Here is a 23939-nt window from a genome sequence, read left to right on the forward strand (position 1 = left end):
TCAATCACTTTGTAGAAATCTAATGTTATTATGATCAATAAACCTTGTGTAAAAACCTATGAAATAAAAAAAGAAAACTATAAAAATTGGCTACTGTAAAAGAAACGAAAAGTATCAGCAATATCAAAATGAAACTCTCTCAAAATTTTAGAATTATCCACGGTTAGTAGTCTTACGTGTTTGACAACCATGGTGGTGGTACTTGTGGCCGTGGTGGCTAGAGTTTTTCTTTTTCTTTTTTAGTATCAACGCCAAGCCCAGTTGGTTCATACTTGGCCAAAGAGAAAAGGGCTTGATCAACTAAGCTGGAAAGATTGTCCTTGAATCCACTTTGCTTGTAAGTGGCAATCAACTCATGTACGGGATCGACAACAGCCTTTGTGGCGCCACGACGACATGACTTCAAGCGAGCAACAAAAGCATGAATGATGTCCAAAATTGACTTTGGATGGTGCTTCTTTCCATTATCATGTTCGTTATGCTTACCATGCTTACCATGTTTACCATTCTCTCCATGCTTTCCTTTAGGATCAACATGTATCCCTTCGTAAACAATGGTTCCATTAATAGCATCGACTCTTCTACTCAACCCCTTCTTGAAAGATCCAAATTGAACTTGCTCCTTAAACTTGGCAGTCAAACTACCAAATCCATGATTACCTTTGCCTGACAAAACAAATGTTGAAGTACCATTTTGTTTTTGTTTCAACTCAATGTGACCAAATTTTCCATCAAAATGCACATCCACATGTTTAGTATCAACAAGTCCAACGTCATACTCAATTTCATAATCACCATCATTACCAACTTCCTTGTGCTTCAAATGTGTTGATAGAATCAATGGGTAGCTGTACGATGTGTTTACCGTGTGGATGGTGTTGAATGGCAACTCATGTTTCCTGTGATGGTGCTTGATTGCACCGTGCTTGGAGTGGTGAAGCGACTCTGGAGCAGGAACGTCAGGCTCGTCATTGTTTGTTACAATAAAAGAACTTGACGAATGACCAACATGAACAAGTGCCTGCGAATCTCCATCCCTTCCATAGTGTTGTATGTTTGAAATTTCACCCTTTGAATACGAGCTGAATGTGGTATTCAATGTCTTGTCACCTTTCAATTTGAAGCTCAATGTACTAACAATTTGAGCTGAAAAGATACCGCTAACAAGTTGTTGGAAGGAATGTGTGAATGGAATTGCAATTGGAACAGCATGTGCCCTATTCTGATGGTCAACATTAATCAATGCTCCCGAAGAATCAACAACATCAGGGTGCTGGAAACCCAACAAGTTGGCAGATGTGATCCAATCACTATTGACAGAAGTGTAATTGGTGATGCCAACTTCACCCAATCCATTGCTAACTTCGAGCTCCAAAGTTTGTTCTCCCAATCCTTGATGCTCCCAAAGGAACGGTAACAAGGGAGTCACATCAATATCAATGGATGGTACATCAAATGCTGAATTGGAAACAATTGGACTCCACAATGCTGGAGAAATGCCACCAGTGAATATCACCGGCTCTGGTGTTTGAGCAGCAATTTTTTCTCCATTGAAGTAGACATTGATAATTCGAAGTGGTCCCTTGCCGATAAATTCATTACCTTCGTCTTCGAAAATGTCCTTAAATTTGTCAAGCACATTGGTGTACCAAAACTCTTCAGCAGCATTACCTGAAGTGAAAACGGAAAGTTGTAAACGAGTAGTGTTTTTAGCAACTTTGGGTAGTTTGACCGCAAGCCTCTTTGAAGAAAGGTACTCAACAGGCGCCTCACCTTTTTCATGAGTAACAGTCAATGGATGGATCGAGTCAGCGGGTTTGTTGATTTTGAAAAGATGGCCATATCTGTTAGGAGGTCGTATTGGGGACTCATGCGGTGGTTCAGGCTTCTTGGGATGTTTTGGATGTTTTGGAAGCTTTGGATGTTTTGGAAGCTTTGGATGTTTCGGTTTTTTAGGCTCATCAGATGGTTTAGGCTCAGTCTCTTTATGTTTCTGCTCGTCGTCCAAGTGAACTTGACCATCATGTTTCAGACCGTGACTATTGTGCCCTTCCAATTCATGATGTTTTACACCTCCTTTTCTAAACTTGTGTTTCCATTCCTTTGTGTCGTGGCTGGCATCGAATTTGTGGTGTTTGCCATGCTTCTTCGATGTATGTTGCTTCTCAAGTTCATCATCTGAGTCGGAATCCGAATCGGAGTCAGATTCTGCATGTGCACCCTTGTGAGATTGGTGATCTTTACCCTTTAAAGGCTTGGTAGTTCCAACTCTTCCAATTAATGAGCCATCCTTGCCATGACAGTTTGAACCCGCTGAGTGCACAAACTCGAACAGCCCAACCTCTCCATCCGAAAACTGCTCAGCCGCATCCGATTTGCCAACATTGTCATTATCATAATCATCATCATGTTGTTGTTGTTTATGATGCTTCTTGTGCTCAACATTGTAGAACTGTGCACCCAAAGTGACATTGAAAGCGCCAGTTAACCTGTCATTGACAAGATTATTCAATTCAAACAATACTTCATTGTCTTCTCCTTCAAACAATTTTGCATATTTCGAGACGTCTTTGTTGAAGACACTAAACACTTTTTGTTTACCAGGTTCAATAGTTGATGTTCTCCAAACTTGTGCGCCATTGATGAAAATGTTACCCAATCTGTCATATTGTACACCATCTACTTCAGTGAATAAAGTGAGAACAACCTTATTGAACTTGTGTTTCTTTGGAATGGAAAACTTGACTGTTTTGGGGTGGTTATAGGAATTAGCAAAGGTGTGATTGAGTAAAACTGTTTTGTACACCGGCTTGCCATATCTTGGACTGGGAACAAATGGGTTTGTGACTTCAATAATCTCTTTTGGCTTTGGTTTCTTCAAAACAGAGTCAGCTTCTCCATTTTCCTGTTCAGTTTGGACAAAGTCTAAAATATTTCTAAAGTACGAATGAGGATGTGGGATTTTGTCTCCGTTCATCAGCTCAACTATATCTTCTGGACTAGTGACTGAAGTGGCTGTATCTCTCAAGTAATGCGATGCAAAAGTTTGAAACAATGTCCAACTGATAATCAAAAGTAAAGCAATAAGATCAATTGGAAGCTTTTGCGAGGTAGATTGCGGCTTCTCTGTAGTGTTTGCCTCCAAATCAACAATCTCATCCCTGTTTTGCAACAACTTCTTTTCATCAGCATACGAATCAGTGTCAGTCAATACTTCATCATCGTTCAACAAGTGTTGTTTCTCTTCTTGTCCATAAGGAGTAGCAGTAGCGGTATCATCATCATAAGAGTATCTGGGTAATGACTCCTCATGGGAGTCATCAGTTGACATCTTTCGATTAGTATTGTCCAGCATACTAAGTCAGTTAACAAAGTCTGCCAGTTAATCTCAAAAGTATGGACTGTTATTTAGTAGAATGATCAACGTGACATACCCATGCATATATATATATATATGTATATATTGTATATTGCAGATTTATTATATAACAAGGAGTACACTAGTATAGATTTATATGCAGTACACTAAAAGAATATATAGAGCAATAAGCCACCACAGTTTTTTTATTTTCTTCTTTCTTCTCTGTGTAACAGTTGCTGTTGCTCTCTCAATAATAGTAGTAGTGGCAGTAGTGGCAGTCGTGTACACTTGACTAACACTAATATTATATTACATTACACCTTAGATACACGTCTACCATACAACGCCACTACTAATGCACTTTAGGAATAACCACTAATGGATCATACTTGTAGGTAAGAAAAGATAGAAACAAATCACCAAATAAGCCTTCTTACCAAAGTATACTTCACACACCAATCTCTAAGCCTTGTAATATTTAAATTACAGCTGAATATCATTAAAATTAGCACACACATTGCAACAGCAAGATTGTAATTTATTACACTTCTACGTAAACTTTTGTGAACTACACACCACAATCCCTCTTGCTTGGCTACCACTTTACTTCCAAGTTGTCGTTCCAAAATGAGTATCAATAATGACTTATAAAAGTATACTACCCTAGAGAGAATTTTCTTGACAAGGCTTACTCGGATTGAGATTGAGTTGTATCGTGAAACACAAAAGCCTTGCTCAATGTTTTTTCAATCACCGAAAGTATTTGAGCGCGTTACGTCATAATTCCGCTCTCGGATATAGTTCGGCATTTGTTTTTAAATCGTGAAAAACACTCAAAATAAAAAAAAAAAAAAAAAAAAGGAGTCATGTCACTGACAAACTCGTAGACCTTGTGACAGAGGCAAACTGGCAAATGTTGAAAGCTGTCTCTTTCAAGACATAGAAATGTAAAACATTCTTTAAAATAGAGCCACTGAATTACTTTTCTATGCACCTGTTCTATAGACTAATCTGTTGCAAAGTGTGGTTGAAAAACAATTGGCTCTGCCTAAACATTCTAGTCTCAACATCTTCTTCACTAACATCGCCTCCTGTTTTTTCTCCTCCATTTTGATCACGAAGGTTATCCATATTGGTTCTTACGAGATTAATCAATCCACTGATGAATTTGTTATCAATCAATTCATTGCCATAAGTATTGAAAATCAAAGCTTGATTCAAAATCTCAATGAATAATTGAAGACTAATGTATGGATCAATGATTGAATCTGCAAGTCGAAGTGATTTTTGAATGCATTCCAATACTCTTTTGGACTCTCGATACAATTGAGGTGCTTCTGCACTTGCACTTTCTTCTTTGCCCTTGTTGTTGTTGTTGTTGTTGTTGTTGTTGTTGTTGTTGTTGTCGCTGCCTTCTTTCTCTCCATCTTTTTTCCTCGAATCTTGTTCTTTCTCATTCTCAGTTTCAGCTTCTACGTCCTTTACAGTTGGAGACTCTTCATCCAGTGGCAACAAGTTTTCATTCCACCAAAACAAGTGGGCACAGGAATAAATGGCACGACACCCATCTTGTTTCTTCAACAACTTGCTTCCATACAATGTCAACTTGACAATCAACTCTTCATAATCACCTCTTGGTAAATACCTCGTTCTTAGTAACGTATTCGCAATGGACAAAATCGATTGCAAAGCGACTGAAAATCCTCCTCCACTAAATCCACCAGCACCACCACCAGTACCACCACCACCTCCTCCAACTCTCGGTTCACCGAATTTGTAGGGTTGCGATAACACAATCAAGTGCTCTTCGTAAATGATAAAGCATTGATTGAAGATTTCCAACGTGATTGAGTTCAACTTCAATTGATCCGAGACCATAGCTACATCAAGATACTTTCGAAGTATCAATTCAGATGAATATTCACCATGGATTTGATACATCTCTTCAATTACCACAGATAAGTTCTTGAAATTGGACACAAGGAATCGATTCACCTCATCTTCTTCATCAGTGCTGTTGTCATCTGCACTAGTAGAAACATCAACACTCTTCCTTTTCTGCTTCGATTTGAACAGCTTTCGCTTTTGTCTTTGCTTCTGTAAATGGATATACCCAACTAGTTTCAATTTGAATAAAATCCTATCAATCAATGTAGGATAAGTAAAGACCAAACTTTGGAAATTCTTATTCAAATACTTTTTCCGTAAATAAAACAAGTTAGCAATAGCCAATTTGGGGTTTTGCGGATTATCAACCAATTGTATCAACTTGTTCAATTTCTCTTGTACTTCAAGAAATTCCAACGTAACCAATTGCTCTCCGTTCTTGATTTTTATTGTTTTCGTGATCCCCAAGTCTTGTGCCGTATCAAGATTAGCTGGCGCTTCTTTAATTAACACCAAGATGTATTTGAAAATGCCGTCAATCTCTTGCACAGATGAGTAAAATTCACATTCATCACTCGGTTTCACCTCCTCTTCCTCTTCCCGTATCAACAATACTTGGTCAATCATAATCAAGGCAATTTTCCTTTGCAAGTTTGAATTCAATTTGTTGAAGAAATTAAAATAGTTTTGCAATGTCAATATCGTCTTTATTGACGTAAAGTGACCAATTGATTCACCAAGCAACTGTACCAACACTTGTTGCTGTTGCTCATTTTCCTCATCATCATTGATCAAATTCTCAGCCACGTACTTATAAATGACATCCAAGTTCTCAAAACTTGAAGGGTCAAACGTCAAAGATAACTTGATAAAGGATTCAAGTAACTTTGCATGTTCTTGTAAGGACAAATCCGACTCTGATTCGTTCAAGTTGAGATAAAATTGCCAACAAGTGTTAAACAATGACTTTACATCAACAGTCAGTTGTTTATTCTCAATCGCAACGGCAGCATCACCCGCACCACCATTCGCATCTATCGTTGTTGAGTCAATGACAAACCTATTATCTGTAATAAACTTTTCTATCAATGTGTTCACCAATTCACTCTTGTTCAACAACGGATGCAAATTTACAAACACTTGATTCAATAGGTTTTCCAAAGTGGCGAAATGAAACTCATCGGGGAAGATTTGAATCAATACGTCAATCAAATAAGTCTGAGCTAAATGGTCACGGCATTGAATGATTTGTTCAGTAATTGCGGTAAACACCTTATCTTGATAAAATTCAATTGCTGAATACTCTTTATCACCAGTAGCTTCAGAGTCATAGTCATCGATGATTTGACTCAATCGGACTAAATTCGATCCAACAAGGATTTTCAACTCTTTCCGTTCGTTATACCGAAGCTCACGTTCAGAAGAATGTCCCTGGTGTTGCAATCTTACCCATAACTTGTTCATTTCGATAAAGTTGGTGATCAAAAATTCAACCGTCTCATTAAGATCAGCCTTGCTCTTGAAGGGAAGGGAGTTTTTGGTGCGTTGTGACAAGTAGTATCGTAAAAATAATCCTCGAATGGGATGCTGAACCCCATGACACATTTCAATCATGTCCTTCATTAGATCCTTGGTTGGTGCTCCTGGTAATGTCATGTAAGCGGTTCCAACCACAATCATCATGTACAATCGAGGGACAATGTTTCCAGAATACTGCACAATTTCGTATAGATCAGCAAGAAATGCGTTTGTTTTGGCTACAGATACACTGTCATCATTCTCGGTGGCACCATTGTCGGTGGATGATGCAGTGTTGCCTGTTTCTGACTCTTCATCGACACTCTTGCTCTTCTTTTTCTTGCTCTTAAGTTGTGGAGCACTACTAACCAAGTGTCCGCTAAGTACTTCCAAAGTGTCAAACACCATAATGTATATTTCATAGTACTGTTTGGGACTCAATTGGCTGACACGCAATTCGTTCAAGAAATTTGAACAATTCTTTAGTGCCGGCAATAACTTGCATTCGTCGAGGTTTGACTTCATCAACTTCAGTTGATGTTTGATGTTGTTAATACATTTGTTAAGAATGGCTTCCTGTTCTGATTTGCTGATGGCGACCATGGTGTGGTGGGTTGACGGTGCTATGTAAAGTGTGCGCTTTGCAACAACTCCATTTGGACGTTGATTATTTTTTTTGTCCCCCCCCCTCGCTTAAAGAGTGTGAGAAGTTCACATGAGCTCTACATATTTTTACCTCTTGCTCCATCAATTCAGGGAATCTACATCCATATATCAGAATCTACCATCAATCATTGAAGTAAAAATAGATCAAAATTAAAGTGGTATATTACATAAAAATATCTAAGTGTGTGTGTGTGTGTCTTTCATGAAAGTAATCAATACTTTTTATGTGCAAGGCTGTCGTTCACTCCATTTTTCGAGTGGGACAAACCGGAACTCAATTGAAAGGAGTACAATCTGTGACGACTGGTGTACTCCTTTCCATCGGTTAACTCTTTCTTTAATCAAGTAGCGCAGCTACTGACATTTTCCTATTCTCCAAAGATTCAGGAGACTTGCTCGTTTCAGGGCCAGCACTGACATGTTGATGATAGGAAGTCTTTGGTGTGGAATTGTTGTCGCTAACTTGGCCATCTTTATATTGCTCCGCGCCTTCGGTACTCATTTCCACATCGCCACCAGGAGTAGTGGCACCGTGGTCAGTTGCATTTCCTGCAATCTCACTGCTGGCATTTGTCTCTTTTGGATCAAATGCATGATGACCGCTAGCGCTTGCGCTGTTGCCACTTTTATTCTTGCTGTACTCATTGTGCTTCTGTTTGGGCGAGGTACTAGTGGTACTTCCCAAAGGAGGATTCATTAAGGATGTGGTTGACGAGACGGAAAATCTTGTGGACGGAGTAAACAAAGGCGAATTGAATGATGAGTTTTGCGAGGAGTTTCGTTTGTGTGAAGTGGAATTGCTGAAGCTGCTGTTGTACAAGTAATCCATGCTGGTTTTAGTACCCACTGACGACGAATGTGCCATGTCGGAAACAAATAAGCTCGAGCGTCTAGACGACAAACTGTTTGCTGTTGAGCCGGGTGATGATGGGACTCCCCTCAATGCAGAATTATTATGGTGGTCGCTATTGGGTGCTGAAATCCCATTATGGGTGTTGTTCAGCAAGTCAAAATGGGTCACTGAGTTATTTCTTGAGACATGTGTAGCTGTGTTCAATGGAGACCCACGATACGATGGCAGGACGTTACCACTTTGACTTTGACCACGACTGCGGCCATGTCCAAGTCCATGTACTGGTGAATGGTGAAGCAAGTTGTGAGGTAGGTGTGAATGCGATCCATTGACATGTGCTTGAACTAACATGGAATGTGCACTTGAGTGCCGGCGACCGGTGTTACTTGTCGCGTCATCTATTAAGCGTCTCTTGTTGCTATGTGAAATGGGTGGTAATGTAGTGGTAGCTGTACCGGCACCAGTAGCAAAGGCAGTGGCCGACGACGGCATCAACAACTTGGCGCCGCCACCCGAGGCAGCACCAGCTACAGATTCTCTAGAAATCGAACCGACGTCAAAACTGGCTGATCTGATCTCGTTTGATTTCATTAGACCAGGTATAAGCGGTGATTTACCAGCGGCGAAATCGGTTATACTAGGTAGCTTTTTGACATCACTTGCTTCTGTCTCACCCTCACCGCCAAACATTGAAGTGTTGAATGAAATTTGCGGTATGTGTATATCACTAACAGAGCTTGAATTGAGTAACTTGTTGGGAGTGTTGTTTGTCGATGAGTATGCGTTAGTCATGCTGGATGCGCTAGATGATACTTGCATTGCAGAAGGCATGTAGTGCCTCTGATGTAGAGAGTTCGGCTGTGGTGGTTGTGGTAAAATCGAAGCAGCTTTTGGTTTTTTATCGGTGAAGTTGAGATTGGGTTCTTGTAGTTGCTTCTGTTCCTGTTGCAGAATCGAGTCATGAGGTTTAATCAATCCGTCAGTCGTGTTTGTGTATGCACTTGTGTCTGTGCCTGTGTCTGTACCTGTGTCTGTACCTGTATCTGTACCTGTTGTTTTGGTTGCTGTTGTGGTGGCCAAACTGGCTCTTCTCCTCCTGTTAGCACCGCCATTCCACCAGTTTTTGATAGCATTATCTGATCTTCCATTCAAATGACGAGATATTTCTGCCCATTTCTTCCCATATTGAGCCACCAATTTTTCAATCAATTCTCCTTCTTCAGCTGATATTGGGGCTCTATTCAAACTAGGTTTCAAATTTTGATGGTATCTCTCTCGACATTGCTTGGGAGTCCTCGTTTCCAAAGTATTGGCAATTCTCACCCAGTTAGTTGCTCCATATAAAGATATAAGCTCAAGCAATTTCTTGTCTTCCATCGGAGACCATGGCCCGCGCCTATTGGGTGTGTTATGACTGTTACTGTTATTTTCCTGGCTCGTAGTGTTGGCTGTATAGGAAAGGTGTATATTTGATGGCGTGTTTGCAAAAGTTGATGCATATTTGCAGGCAGTGGGTCCCTGTGGAGCCCCATAGTAAGGACTTGGATGTTGTTGATAGCCATAAGGAGCCACTTGCTGGGTAAATTGGGGATGCTCCACTTGATAGGGAGGGAAAGTACTCTGATTATGATGAGCCATTCCCGGTAAATAGCTTGCGTTTGCCGCAACAGGAGCTGCTTGTCCATATTGCGCTTGCTGTTGCTGCTGTTGGTGTTGGGCCTCGTTTTGTGGCGGCGAGTGCAGATGGTTATTAGGTGGTGGTAGGTAGTGATGATATTGACTTGGTCTATCGTACATCATGTTCATTGGCGAATTGTGTGTGGGTGATGAATGACGTTAATTTTTGCAATTATTGGATTAATAAGTTCCTCAATACGGAATAAATATAATAAATGATGATAAGAAAATAAAATTGATTAGTAAACGTGAAGTATTATAAATTAGTGGTAGTTTTCTTGAGAACTGCGGTGTTGAGTGTAGTATGCTGTAGAGTTAGAGACCTGCTCCTGTGAAAGAATATAGAGTATTTGTATGGGTGTAGTCTTGTTTATGTGTGCATATAGGTTTTGGATTGCAGTTTGTTTGTATAATGAAATCCTTTGGCGACAGTGAAACGTACATCTATATATATATATATATATATTCATAATATTCTAATCCACCGGGTTGTTAAATCCGTGCAAATTTTTAGAAAACAATTTTAATAAATAAATAAACAATAGAAAAATAAAATAAAATAAAATAAAAATAAAATAAAAATAAAATAAAAATAAAATAAAAATAAAATAAAATAAAATAAAATAAAATAAAATAATATTTAAAACTTTTTAGTGCTCTATAAAATTTTAGACTATTGTATTGTCAGGAAAATATAGTACAAAACATATCAGAAAACAACAACTTTAATCTTGCACACAAGCCAGAGATTCTTTTTGAGAACAATACACACTAATCGAATATTAGTCACTCACTCAGGAAAACATGCTTACTCACATGCATACACTTACTCTCACCCTTTCAGGCGTACGCACTCACTGTCTCTCTCACACTCACTGTCTTTAGTTATGCAGAACTGCTTGTGTAACGGATAGTTCTGCAGAACTATTTACTAGCTCTCCAAGCGCATATATACTATTGCACAGCATGAAATAGCAAAGCTGAGATAAAGCGGCAAATTTGAACGTAACTCAGGAGCAAAAGTAAATCCCGCCTTCCTCATCACTCATAGCCCAACATTTTTCTGCTGCATGCTACGCGTTCAACCCACAATAGCCTTCTCAGCTGTATCTATACATCAATTTTCAAAGATGGTACCGAGACAAGAAAAGACCCTCTTCAAACGTTTTGTCACATTTCTGTTTTTTGTTTTTTTTGGGGGGGAGGGGGAGGGGGCACTTGTATGAGACAAAAGCAAAAAACCCAACTAATTAACAACTTCTAAACGAGACATATAGAGAGAGTGTGCTGTTACCAGCGGCTATATACAAACCAAACGGTAACCCAAAAAGTGAAATTGAAAAGGAAAAGCAAAACGAGAGACATAAAAAACAATAAAAAGTGGACAAAGATGTGATATGATCAAAAACGGCCAAGCGGGAGAAGTAGGGTTTAAGATAGGTGGATACATACATACTCTCAAAAGTCTGTCGCAAGAGAGAGAGAGAGAGAGAGAGAAGGGGCGCATCTACCTTTCTAATGGACATACCAATAGACGCTAAAAGCTACCAAAATGACATACACTCTGAAAAAGTTCGTATATAATAGAGCTAGTGCAATATGCAAAAAGTGTGATCATGCACCAATCTCCCACAATGCCACAAACAGAAAACAACAATACATCATATCGTTTGTATATATGGTTATTGCTATATATTGCTCCTTTTTGTTTTGTAGTCTTTTGTCCAGTTTGACACCATGCATACAAGCAGAGCACACTCACCATACACGATATCCACCTTTGCCTTTGTTTTTGAGTGTCTCTTCAGTATCTGTAGCACAGAAGAAGAACAATAAACAAACCACCTTGATACAGTCTTCTATTATTATTCGAGGAATTCCTCGGGCTGATTCTTTGTCCGATGGTAATTCATAGTTCAATTTCTTGGCGAACATACGAAGGGTAAATTAAAATAAAATAAAATACATGGTCGCAAAGGCAGGGGGTAGGGTAGGGTGCGGATGATTTTATACAATTATTAGCCGTTCCTACTTTTTTTTTTTCCCAACAACAGACAAAACAGGATGTAGGGTAGGGTGCAAAAAAAAAGGAAATTCCTTGTTACTACAGCGTTTACTCTACTTTCACTTGAACTCAGTTGGCTGATTTGTATGAGGGTCAAATAGTGTAGAAGGTGAAATTAACCATTTGAAAATAGATCCGTTTCCGCGTAAGTAGTCTGGACCTCTCCTCAATCCAAAGACAATAGAATTCTCGTATGTTAGAGAAAAAAAAAAAAAAACACATTCAAAGGAAGAGAAGGAAAAGAAGTGAAGATCTGAAGCCTGCATCAACGATCTCAGAGTCCTGCCAAGTGGGGCAAAAACAGGGTTTCGGTGATATTCAAAGAGAAAGAGGTGTTATTCAATTGTGAGAGATTAGTTCTTCTCTTCTTTGATTGTGGATCGTCGCGTGGGGTGAGAAAGAAAACTCCCGCCTCTTCTTGGCAGACGAGAGTTCTATACAATCCCCAGATCATGTTCTGATTTGGAACTGTTTCCTAAAGCATCACCAGAAGAGGATCACCTGCGTGCCTTACTTTCAATGGGAAACAGTTCAAAACTGCAGTTGTGTATGCATATTTCTTGCGTTGCAACTTTCCAGGCGAAGCATACTATTTCTATTTTTGGCTCTTGATATACGAAATGTCGGATTTAGAGAGAAACTATGTGACACGATGGATCAAGATGCATCCATACATCGCTTTGTTGATAATACAAATATCAAAAGTAGATACACGCCCTGTTCCCCTCTCTTTAAACTTTGCCACGGGTATGTATGAAAGGGTAATATTTTGCTTACTGCCCAATTCTAATACAACAGTTTCAGGTTATTTTGTTTTGTTTGATTTTCGGTTAAAAGAAAAAACGAACAGATCTTTGCCTAAATTCTTGTTGTTTTTTTTAGGCTCTCTGTTAGATTTTATCACAGCATGCATGTGTGTGTAACAACCACCGAAACAAAAATAAAATCTAAATTAATATTATGGTTAGCAATAAAAGCAAGCACAAATATAACATCTCTTTTTAAAAAAAAAAAAAAAAAGTCTCAACAGTTAACTGTGCTACCAATATAAACATTTTTTTTTTTTTTGTCTTTGTATAAGAGTCAAACGTTTGCGCTTATGTAATGTAATACAAGCACAAACGCAAGCACCCAACATTCTATATAAGCCACCAACCACTGTAATAAACGCACACAATATGAAGATGATCTTATTCCTCAGACACTCTCTATTGTTCATATAAATTGTTACAGCTTTTTTTATTTGTGTGCTTCGCTTTCTGTTGGGTGTTGCTTCTATTCTTGCATCTGGACAACTGGTTTCCGCTTTCAGTTTGTTTGTGCATTTCACCAATACAAGGTCGTTTCTTGTTTCAAAAGAGTATGTTAGAAACATGAGAAACGACACAGTGTGAAGGCTATAGAAGATATTACAAAAAAAAAAAGAAATAAATAAAAAGGGATGAAGCAGAGTACCGCCCCATGTGTGATATTGTTTCACAGCTCGCTGAAATGCTATATTGAAGTACCAATCGTACAGACATGGTCGGAACTCTATTTCCCCAACTTCAACGTTGCACCTCTCAAAACCGTTTCATGTTGTCTTTAACGTTCACTTCTGAAACATCACATATAAAGATTTTCCTTATATTCAAGCCGAAATGAAACAAAAATAGAGTAGAATAATAATAATAATATTTTTAAAGTCACGAAAAAAAAAAAAAAAGAAAAATAAAAAAAAAAAATGTCTTAAATCAATTTGCGTTGAGGAGACGTTGCCAGTACGTTTAGAGTTTTTTAGAGACTTTGACTTTGTTCACATTTGTCATTCAAAGCCTTGCTGGTGCGCATAGACATGTTAATATTAAGTTTGGAATAACCTAGGCAGAGTAAGCAAGTTCAAGGCGTTTTCGTCATATTCGATGAACTTCGAAACAAAGATTAAAAAGTCAATTTCCTAACAAACTTCAAAAGTTCGTAAATGAGAATGATAACATTCAAGAAACGAAAAGAGAAAAAACAAAAAAAAAAAAAAGACAAAAAAAAATATTTTTACATGTGGCCTGATTCAAAGTCCTTTTTGTTTGGACGATCTTTATTGTCTTGTTTGACTCATTCAGGATGGAATCCTTGTGGAACCATTGTATGTATCATCTGCACTTTACTATTTCTGTTTATGGCTTCAATTGTTGGTTTTTTGGTGTTTTTTTTTTTTTGTTTGTCTCTCTTTCGCTTTTGTAAGTTTGTTCTTTAATCGTCGGTTATAAGAGTAAAAACATTCGTTACTTTTACTTTTGAGCAACGCTTTTTTTTACAATTTTACAAATTCCGCTGCTCAAATTTCCGTAAACCCGTTCTTAACTAGTATTTACCACGTGTAGAAGGACATTGGACAAACAGATCATTAGTTAAAAGTGAAATGTAAAATGGTATGATATTATCAAGCTTTCTCTAATAAATGCATCATGCATAAAGAATTAGATGTGCTTATACATCTTATGTAATGACCATGACGTCGTATCTTTGCTTGCATGGGCTCATACAGGCATAACATACCCAGGAACTCTCGTGTCGTCGATTAATAGCATGTCTTATATCCAGTACATTCCGGTTATGAGCCCTGCCCACCTTTTCATCGGGGGGGGTTTTTTTTTTCTTCTAGTTCTTAATATTGTTTTAGAAGAAACAAATGCATCGGCTTTAATCTTTAACATAAAACGTTCACATTCGAAACGATGTATTTTAGACTCATAACCAATGCAGTACCAACAACAGAATGTAATACATTTATCACATTCTGTTGGACTTGTCTTTCAAATGGTGTCCTGTTTTCTCTAGCACCTTGAATCCCTACTTCCCAATTCAAAGAGATAAAAGCTACTTCAAAAGGGTTTCTTCTAAAATAATTGCTAACTCCGCGTAGCAATAAATTATTCTATTACCCTGGAAAACAATAAAAGCAAACTTAGCAAGAATCCTATTGTACTTTAGGTTTTGCCCCTCTTGATGAATCCCCCACTATCAGTTATTTTAAGAGCCTTTGCTTTCTGGATATTTTGGATATGAATGCACTACTCGATAACAATCAGAAGGTGTATGTGAATTTTGGGCAAAAATTCTAGTGCTAAAAATTCAATGTCTCTGTATTGGCATGAAAAAAATAAAAAAAAACAAATAAAAAAAAAAAGAGATTTTGATGGCATGAAAAGTTCAACAATGTAGTGCTTGAAAAGGGAAAAAGTGGGTGAGCCAAAAGACAGTAAACTAGTGAACCGTTGCAGCTCCGTACTGTTGGTGCCTTGGGATTTCAAACTATACCCCTTTGCTGTTTGGTTGCTCTTTCACTTCCCTAGTCACTAAGCTAAGCGCAAGTGAAAACTGTCCACTTTGCGTTTTATATTTTGTTTCGTTTGTTGTTCTCTATTTTGAACAACGTTTCCTAATTAGGTAGAAAAGCGAAAGTGTGCTACAATCTTTTGCCCCTCTCTCTTTCCCTCTCGCTCCAAATTAATTTTTTTGTTTCTGTTTTTTTTTCTTTTTTTTTCTTTTTAGTTTTGCCTTGAAACTTTTCCCCGCATTCAACTATTTCTGTTACACAAATCTTTATCCTTTATTAATTTTTTTTTTTTTTCTTAATAACTTCAAAACTCTGAATTATTTTATATTTTAGTTACTCTGAACATGACGTAACAACTATACCAACCAATCCTGGTCAGATGGAATCAAACTGCAAGCAAAAAAGCTGTACAGACTGAAGGAAGGAGAATAATAAAACGCAAAAGTTGCCCTCATCAAAGACTTCCATTTTTTTTTTTCGGAAATCAATACCTTACAAGAAATTTGCAAAACCGTTGCATAAAGATTCTATTCTTGAAATTTTCACATGACAAGGACAGCACAGGATTGGTATGTTCTCTAGACTCTACAAGATTCAAAGTTCAAGAAACGTTTAACCGTTTAAAACTAAAAGTACAAGAGTTTGAGCAAGAGGAAGTTTAATAACACAGATTACTCAAAATAATCTCAAATTTTAAGGTTTTTTTAAACGTAAGCTAGTTTTAAATTGGCCCCAATTTGCTGGACTATAGAAACATCCTCTGAAACGCCCGGTAATAGCGTATTTATTTCCTTGATGAAGAAGCTTAAATCAAAATCACTCATATCGGTGAATATTTGCATTGCAATTGACAATGACGTAAATGAGAGGCATTGGGCAACTTCATACATTTACACTGTGTTGCTCTCTCGCTCCATCCTTCTGCATATACCCATTAGTCATGGGCCCTCTCCGATCTGCCACTTCCACAAACACCAGAGCACAATCGTATTGACTGTGAGCTTTGTTAGCTGGAAAGTCCACCTGTTCAATATCGAACTGGATGAAAATATCGTGTTAGATTGTAGCTTATCCTTTTGCAACGTTTTGAAATGCAGCCTCAACAATATTGATTACGAGCGTTGCCTCTGTCCTGATTCGATTTCACGATAGGTTCAAAGGCGCGTTCTTCCCACTTTAGTAACTTTTGTGAGCCAAAATACATCACTACAGTTGTGACTACTATTGAGCAAGTTGTTGAAGCTCACTGGTATTTGGTTGTGGTGGTGGCGATCATCTAGTACCGCGGCTCTTCCTTCCTGTGTGATGGTAATTTTGTTGCACCAGTGGTTCCCTTTTCCTCTATTCACCCTTGTCCTTAATCAGCTTAGTTCATTCAAATACTCTTTCAAATCCTCAGGTTCAAATATAACCTTCACCATCAATGAACAACTTGGACAAACAGCTATATCCTCTCCATCTTGTAGATCATCAATACTAATGGCAAATCGATCACCACACGGACAAGGGTATTGAAACAACTGAGTTACGGGATCAAATGTGAAATCTTCTATCTCTATTTCATCGTATATGGTTTCCATGTTCTGTCCTTTGACGATTAAGTGCTGAACCGAGACTTCAACTCGTTGTTGATCTTTCTATAAAATCATCAACTGGTATCGGATCCACTCCGAAATCACACGAGATGACACAATTTATTATATCATCGCGCGCAATGAAAACAAAAAGAAATTTTGGAGCAGGTGTCATCTGATTAGGGCTAAGCCCTGGTATACATTACTGCTTGAAAAAAGTTTTGATTATCGCACTACCCGTACCATTTGGTATCGCTACCAGTTGATTTTCCACAATAGAGTGCGAAAAAAAACAAAAAAGTCTTTTTCATTCTTCTGCACTAAAGCAACCGCGCACTAACAATCAAATTTTCAGCTTTATTAAAAATTTTTCGCTTTATCAATTCTTAGAGACCGCTTTGATTTCTTCTTTCTACTCAGATACATCAGTGATATAGAAACGTATGTGAATACCTCACACCTATCAGAGGAGACTATACTAGGCATAAGAGAGTGATAAAGGAGGATGTGCAACTAGTGGGCAGTTAAGAGATAAGCAAAGTTGTGGTGAACAGACTCTCATGACATGAAGCTAATCCATTTGAAATTTCACCAGCCAATGAGAACAACAAAAGAGGTTTATCATTGCCACCACCACCTCATCATCTTCATCGCCTAGTCCTTCTCAATTTCAATTTTACTCGAATACTAACAAAACAATTTTCTTAGTTAAACATGGGTATTTCTAGAGATTCACGTCACAAGAGAAGCGCCACTGGTGCCAAAAGAGCTCAATTCAGAAAGAAGAGAAAGTTCGAATTAGGAAGACAATCCGCCAACACCAAGATTGGACCAAAGAGAATCCACACCGTTAGAACCAGAGGTGGTAACCAAAAATTCAGAGCTTTGAGAGTTGAAACCGGAAACTTTTCATGGGCTTCCGAAGGTGTTTCAAGAAAGACCAGAATTGCTGGTGTTGTTTACCACCCATCCAATAACGAATTGGTTAGAACCAACACTTTGACCAAGTCTGCTGTTGTCCAAATTGATGCTACCCCATTCAGACAATGGTACGAAAACCACTATGGTGGTACTTTGGGTAAGAAGAAGAACCAACCAGTTGCTTCTGATGTAGCTGACGTCAAGAAGTCTAGAAAATTGGAGAGAAAATTGGCCAACAGATCAGGTAACGCCACCATTGAAGCTGCCGTTGACTCACAATTCGGTGCCGGTAGATTATACGCTGTTATCTCATCGAGACCAGGTCAATCAGGAAGATGTGATGGTTACATCTTGGAAGGTGAAGAATTGGCATTCTACTTGAGAAGATTGACTGCTAAGAAGTAAATGATTTTTGTGCTGAAGGGTCATTTTCATTTATATTGGGTAATGTAGCATTCTTTTCAGGTTTTAAACTGTTAATATATATAAAAAGTAACGTTATTCGATTGACGTAGAGTCGTAGAGATGTTGTGACGGAGAAGACGAGGTTGGTGCAGTAAGTGTCCAGGTATATGCTGACAATCCTTAGTTCATTCATGGGTTATCGTTTGCGCATCAAAGAGTCCTTTACATCACATCTACATGCAACAATTCAGTCAAAGAAACATTTATTCGATTCTATAAACTTTAGGCCTGCTAAAATCCTCACTAGTTAAATTCGTTAGTATTAAGTGCTTCAAATTTCAAATTTTTCAGAAGAGGCATGTCGTTATCCTTCAGAGTAGAAAAGGTGGTGACCAATTCACTCGGTACAGGTCTGTGTAAACATTTTGTTCATCATGTAAATGTGTCTATAGCTTTATACATACAATATCTGCATAAATCGACTGACTGCAAGGAAGAATGTGGTGTCAAACAGTCTGAAATTTTTAAAGTACATATTTCTGAGAAAATTTAAAAAGAAAAAAAAATTCTCTTTGCATAAGATGCAATGTAAGGTGTTTCACGTGATCAATTCAAAGCATACACACAACGAAGGAACTTGGTTGAGACAGCTGTTGCGAAGATCGATTCATTACCCACACACACACACACACACACACACACACACACAATTCTACTAATGTCAGCACCTGCCGCCACTGACGAGTTGTTTGATGATGCGTTGATTAAGTTTGATTCATTTACACGCCCACGACCACTGATTGATGGAAACATTCCTAATGTGGATCACACTTTATCCAGACTCCCAAACAATGCATCATCACGAATCGAATTCAAAGCGACCCAACCAAAGGAGCTAATGGGGACCCAAAATTTACAATCAGGCAAATTCTCGGATGAAACTTCTCTTAGCGATATCCATTTGAAGATTCTACAAACCAAACTTGCTTTAAAAGCAGAACGGGAAACCGAGCAGAGGAAACTTGCCGGAATTAAAAGTCATGATCGTCCTCTGTACTATCAACTACCCAGTTCAGGAGTTAAAGATTTTTACAAAGAGATCAAAGATTTCCTTCCACCAAACGTGAGCCTCGGTGGGCAAAAGTCAACAGCAAACTTCTTGCCCCAATTGCACCGCAATAGACTCAGTGCAAGGGACAACTCACCAAGCAAACTCAGTACCATTAATTTCGAGGACGACGAAGTGGATTTGGATGACTATACTAGTGCTTCCCCCACTGGCCATTGGGAAAATCCCATTGTCAAACAAGCACTCTCACGACAAGTGGATCTTGAACATTATACAAAATTATTGTTACGAAATGTGCTATATTTGATCATTTTGTTGCTATTCAAATCACTCATAAAAAAAGTAATAATATTGTACGAAATAAACTTGAAAGCACAGCCACTATACAAGCAAATGATGTACAATAGTCGCTTTGATTTCGAAACATTGGTAAACAGTGTTTATTTTATCATTGCCGAACAAATTGTCACATGTTGGCCGCTTATCAATATTGTTATTTCTGTAGCCAAGTTACTAAAAGGACAGGATCAATGTTGGGATTTACCGTTGACCAACAAGCAAAGAACATTGATTGGCTTAAAGGTGAATGACAACGAGGAGGAAAATGAAGCAAATTTGATTTTGACGCAGCGAAAATACGACATCAATCACCACTTGGCCAACGACTCGGTACCCAAGTATAACCCAATGAATGACTATTTGCTTGGAGATGCTGGAAAACGGACTTCGGACCAGTATACCAACGGTCGCTGGGTGTATAAATAAAATAAACCTTGGGATACACACATATGTTGTATGTACGGCTATAATTTATCCAATTCACTCAAGCTCTCAATCAATAGATCAATTAATGGAAACGCGTCTCTAAATAAATCAGCTTTCATTTCAATTGTATGTGGGTGAGGATTGCCCACCTCTTCACTCATGTAAAGCATCAAAAACTCGATAATTTTAAAGTTCAATTGTTGCTCGAGAGATGACCGTCCTTTTTTCTTGCTTGCTTCACTAGACCGGGGTTGTATTTCACCACTTTCATCTATGTTAAGAACAGACGCTAGGCTTAGATGTTGAATCAATTTCGGACACCCATTACTGTTCTCAAAGCTTCGGTAGTTGTCATAGTTCTTTAATAATATATGTATCAACGTCGTTATCGTAGTAATAGTAATGATCTTATCATCTCTTCTATCCAACAAATTCAAAATCGGCAGCATGTTTGCTTCACGTTTGAATACAGTCTTTGACGGTGGATGTAGTAATAACAACCCTTGCAAATCCCTATGCAATAGCAAAATCTCATTCTTGGGCAAGTCTCGTTTGATTAGTTTGGCAAGGTATGACGTGAGATTGAAGCCAAAGTTGTCCTGCAGTTTGATAAACTCCTGAAGATTTGAGGAATCAGTACCACCATCATTGTAATTTTTCAATTCTTGCACTAACCCCAACAAAAGCGTCTCTAGTAAGTACAACCCCTTGGAAACCCTCAGCAATTCGGAAGACTCTAGCTCATCTATAATGACCGAAACCTTGCTCTCCATGGAGTGTGTTTGCTTGTCTACGGAGAGTGGAGCATGTTATGTGAGAACGAGAATTTCCAACATACGCGACACGCTTTATCCCTATGTTTTTAATTTCCTTTTTTTTTTTTTTTTTTTATTCATACATATTCTACTAGAACTCTCTACTAAAGTGCGTATCTGAAGTTTGGATTTTCCTTATCGGTTAAATCAGCAAACTCGTAGTTTTCGATGTGGCTCATGTCAACCGGGGGTAATGCATCACGTCTCTTGTTCTCCGTGTAGTAAGAAAAGTAGATAGCTATCAAGCAGCAAAGTGCAACGCTTCCACAAACAACTATAGCTATTTTGGCACCCGCATACACTGGAGCTTGATTCGCAATGAACGTCTGTGGACCAATCAAGTTCCCCACGCAATACCCAATCAAGAAAATAGCATTGACCGTGATCTTTTTAGTGTGGCCAGCCACTGAAGATGATACTTGTGACAAGATGCAAATGAAGCCAACAGGGGCAAGTGTGTACAAGTAGTATCCAGCTAACTTTCCGGAGTTAGTTGGTGCAAAAGCCAACAAACACTGTGACATCACCACCACAGCCGATATGAAGCATGCCATCATCATCCTTGATTTCAAAAACCTCGTTGCCCATGCAAATAGTACGCACCCTACAATTTCAACTGCACCAGATGGCATTTGCATCAATAACGATTGCGACGTTGTGTAACCGAATTGCTCGTTCAACAAAATTGTACCGAAACTGGTAATTCCACCATTTGGAATGTTATTTGAAATGGAAAATAAGAAAAACAACCAGGTACGGTGATCAGTCAAGGCCTCATAAAATTGTTTCTTTTTGAATCTTGGATTACCAAACCCCTGTTGATTGGATCTGATTCTCTCCACCACCAACACCTTCTCCTCTTCTGAAAGGAACCATGCTTTGGTTGGTGAGTCAGGGATGTGCAACATGATAACAAACCCCAAGAAAATAGTGAGCACGCCCGTCACGACAAATACCAACTTCCATGCTGGTAAACTATACGACGATTGGTTCTCATATAATCCATATGCAATGGACAGTCCAAGAATTGTTCCAATCCCATTTGATGCAAACCACCAAGAGGTTCTGAGAAACTGTTCCTCCTTCTTGTACCATTGGGATGTGATAATGGCAAACGCGGGTGTCACAGCCAGCTCAAGCATACCAAGGATTGTCCGTAAAGCAATAAACCCAGCGTATTGTGGGACCGAACACAACGCAAGAATCATCCCCCACAAAACAATAAAACACCCCACTGTCTTTGCCACTGGGAACCTTTGGAGAAGTAACGATGCAGGAAACTCAAACGCCAAGTACCCCAAGTAAAAACATGTCGTGGTCCAACTGTACATGTCTCCCACCATATGTAATTCCGAACGCAATCCCAAAATTGAACTGTAACTCGTTGTAAGTTTATCCATGAACTGGAAACAATATAACAAACACATAACTGGTAGCAAAAAGAGGTCTATCTTGCGCAACACTCTCCTGTCTGTTTTCTCATCTAGCTGAACAACTTCACCCTGGTGCTCTAAAGCAAACTTCATAGCTTGGTCCACATTATTCGTCACTTGCACCTCTTTCCCATGGGGAGATATGATTGTGGTTAACACATGAAGGTTCTTGTCCTCCAAATCGTTTTTCGTGAAGGAAACTATTGGCTCTACCTGTGAAGCTGTTTCGTCGTCGTTCTTTTCTGTCATTTCGCAAATTCTTGATGAATTGTATGTGTATTCCATTCACTATAATTAGCGGAACCCAACTGGTTTAAATACCAGCATTCATAACCAACAGACAACATTATCAGCTTATTGCTGATTATCTCATTTTTGCTATTGTTATCAGGCGGACTTGATCAAGATACATGCACACCCTGCTAAAATTCATCACACAAAATTAGGCAAACAATAAAAGTTAGCATAGAAGGTATTCGATCCGATTTTCCAAACTCTGACTTCTTCATCTTGGAAGCTGTATATCATTTCTGGCACTCCCTTCTCTGAGGTAGTTTGAGAAGCATGTTGAGAACGGTGCGATGGTAAATTCATGCAAACTACCTTACACTTTCAAGTGAATATCCTTGTCGTAGGACTATGTGAAATAGCAGCTGGTATCAAAAGGGTTCAGTAAACTCCTAAGAACAATAAAAGCATGATTTAATTTAGGGCATTCATTGAATTGTTTTTATCTGTTCTGACTCCGGAGCCGGGAAAGGGAGTATGTTCCAAATTATTCCAAAAGAAGTAAGAGGAAATCCTTAGCGCGCAAAAGTGCGGAATTTCTTTTCAAGATCGTTATCTTTTTTTCGCAGGATCACAATAAATCACGGTGGAGAAGTACAATAAGTAATATATTACTAACTCTTTTGGCGACCGGCGACCGGTGGCCGGTGGTCGTGAATTGATAAAAAGTAGCCAAAATGCTTATAGGTTGAATATACTCGCAGGAATCAGCGTTGCACATTCGTGGCCCATCGGTTGTTGTCTTATTGCGTCGCAAAACACTTCACAAAGGCCATCTTTCAGGAGAGAACAGGGAGGACACGGTGCTTTCGAGAAGGCAAAATGCAGATTGAAGCATATTTTGCGCTACAAGACTTTTGAGCTTGGTATCTGATCGTAGTTGTTATCGTATCGCGATTAGATTTGATTTTCAAGATAAGCGCTTATTTCCATTTTGGGATATCTTTGTGGTGTCTATTCGTGCGACAGATTGTAACAAATCTCTCAAACTTCAACTAAATACCATGGGCCCATAACGTTATTATTGTGAAATTTATAGACGTGATTCAGCTCTTCTGCTGCCGTATTTGTGTTAAAGTCATCAATGTGTTTTCAAAGCCCAGTTTTGAGTTGTGAGCCCTTGTAAAATATTTTTGCATCATTTCGTCCAAAATTGACACCTTCCTTGCAAGAAATCAGTTCGTACCTTCACACCAAATGGAACGAGTGGATCGGAAACCTGCATGATTTTGAGTGTTGTGAGTTGACACAATTTTGAGCAAGCTGATGGGCAAGGAGGAGTGGTTGCAACTTTACATATAACCATCCATGCTGGAAACTAACCTG

The 23939-nt window shown here is 38.7% G+C and overlaps 8 protein-coding genes across 8 annotated transcripts; 2 read left to right on the forward strand and 6 right to left on the reverse strand. All coding sequences in view use genetic code 12, as the record gives it.

Annotated features, from left to right (window-relative positions):
- Nucleotides 1–217: 217 nt before the first annotated feature.
- PNG2 (Png2p) lies at nucleotides 218–3355 on the reverse strand (the record flags this gene model as incomplete). Its single annotated transcript, XM_051751170.1, has 1 exon — nucleotides 218–3355. The coding sequence occupies one exon, from the start codon at nucleotides 3353–3355 to the stop codon at nucleotides 218–220; it is 3138 nt and encodes a 1045-aa protein (XP_051609588.1).
- A 1005-nt stretch (nucleotides 3356–4360) lies between these two features.
- Nucleotides 4361–7369, reverse strand: VPS35 (retromer subunit; the record flags this gene model as incomplete). Its single annotated transcript, XM_051751171.1, has 1 exon — nucleotides 4361–7369. One exon carries the CDS (start codon nucleotides 7367–7369, stop codon nucleotides 4361–4363), a length of 3009 nt encoding a protein of 1002 aa, XP_051609589.1.
- Nucleotides 7370–7769: 400 nt separating this feature from the next.
- KGF57_001916 (uncharacterized protein) lies at nucleotides 7770–10091 on the reverse strand (the record flags this gene model as incomplete). Its single annotated transcript, XM_051751172.1, has 1 exon — nucleotides 7770–10091. The coding sequence occupies one exon, from the start codon at nucleotides 10089–10091 to the stop codon at nucleotides 7770–7772; it is 2322 nt and encodes a 773-aa protein (XP_051609590.1).
- A 6613-nt stretch (nucleotides 10092–16704) lies between these two features.
- On the reverse strand, nucleotides 16705–17163 carry KTI11 (Kti11p; the record flags this gene model as incomplete). The annotated part of the gene is made up of 2 exons (XM_051751173.1): nucleotides 16705–16980; nucleotides 17161–17163. 2 exons carry the CDS (start codon nucleotides 17161–17163, stop codon nucleotides 16705–16707), a joined length of 279 nt encoding a protein of 92 aa, XP_051609591.1.
- Nucleotides 17164–17515: 352 nt separating this feature from the next.
- On the forward strand, nucleotides 17516–18243 carry RPS8A (40S ribosomal protein eS8; the record flags this gene model as incomplete). The annotated part of the gene is made up of 2 exons (XM_051751174.1): nucleotides 17516–17533; nucleotides 17626–18243. The coding sequence occupies 2 exons, from the start codon at nucleotides 17516–17518 to the stop codon at nucleotides 18241–18243; spliced, it is 636 nt and encodes a 211-aa protein (XP_051609592.1).
- Nucleotides 18244–18961: 718 nt separating this feature from the next.
- KGF57_001919 (uncharacterized protein) lies at nucleotides 18962–20077 on the forward strand (the record flags this gene model as incomplete). The annotated part of the gene is made up of 1 exon (XM_051751175.1): nucleotides 18962–20077. The coding sequence occupies one exon, from the start codon at nucleotides 18962–18964 to the stop codon at nucleotides 20075–20077; it is 1116 nt and encodes a 371-aa protein (XP_051609593.1).
- Nucleotides 20078–20115: 38 nt separating this feature from the next.
- KGF57_001920 (uncharacterized protein) lies at nucleotides 20116–20850 on the reverse strand (the record flags this gene model as incomplete). Its single annotated transcript, XM_051751177.1, has 1 exon — nucleotides 20116–20850. The coding sequence occupies one exon, from the start codon at nucleotides 20848–20850 to the stop codon at nucleotides 20116–20118; it is 735 nt and encodes a 244-aa protein (XP_051609594.1).
- Nucleotides 20851–20996: 146 nt separating this feature from the next.
- KGF57_001921 (allantoate permease family MFS transporter) lies at nucleotides 20997–22574 on the reverse strand (the record flags this gene model as incomplete). The annotated part of the gene is made up of 1 exon (XM_051751178.1): nucleotides 20997–22574. One exon carries the CDS (start codon nucleotides 22572–22574, stop codon nucleotides 20997–20999), a length of 1578 nt encoding a protein of 525 aa, XP_051609595.1.
- Nucleotides 22575–23939: the final 1365 nt, after the last annotated feature.

Source organism: Candida theae, assembly GCF_024610275.1.
Source record: "Candida theae strain CBS 12239 chromosome Unknown scaffold38, whole genome shotgun sequence".
Taxonomy (NCBI): Eukaryota; Fungi; Ascomycota; class Pichiomycetes; order Serinales; family Debaryomycetaceae; genus Lodderomyces; species Lodderomyces theae.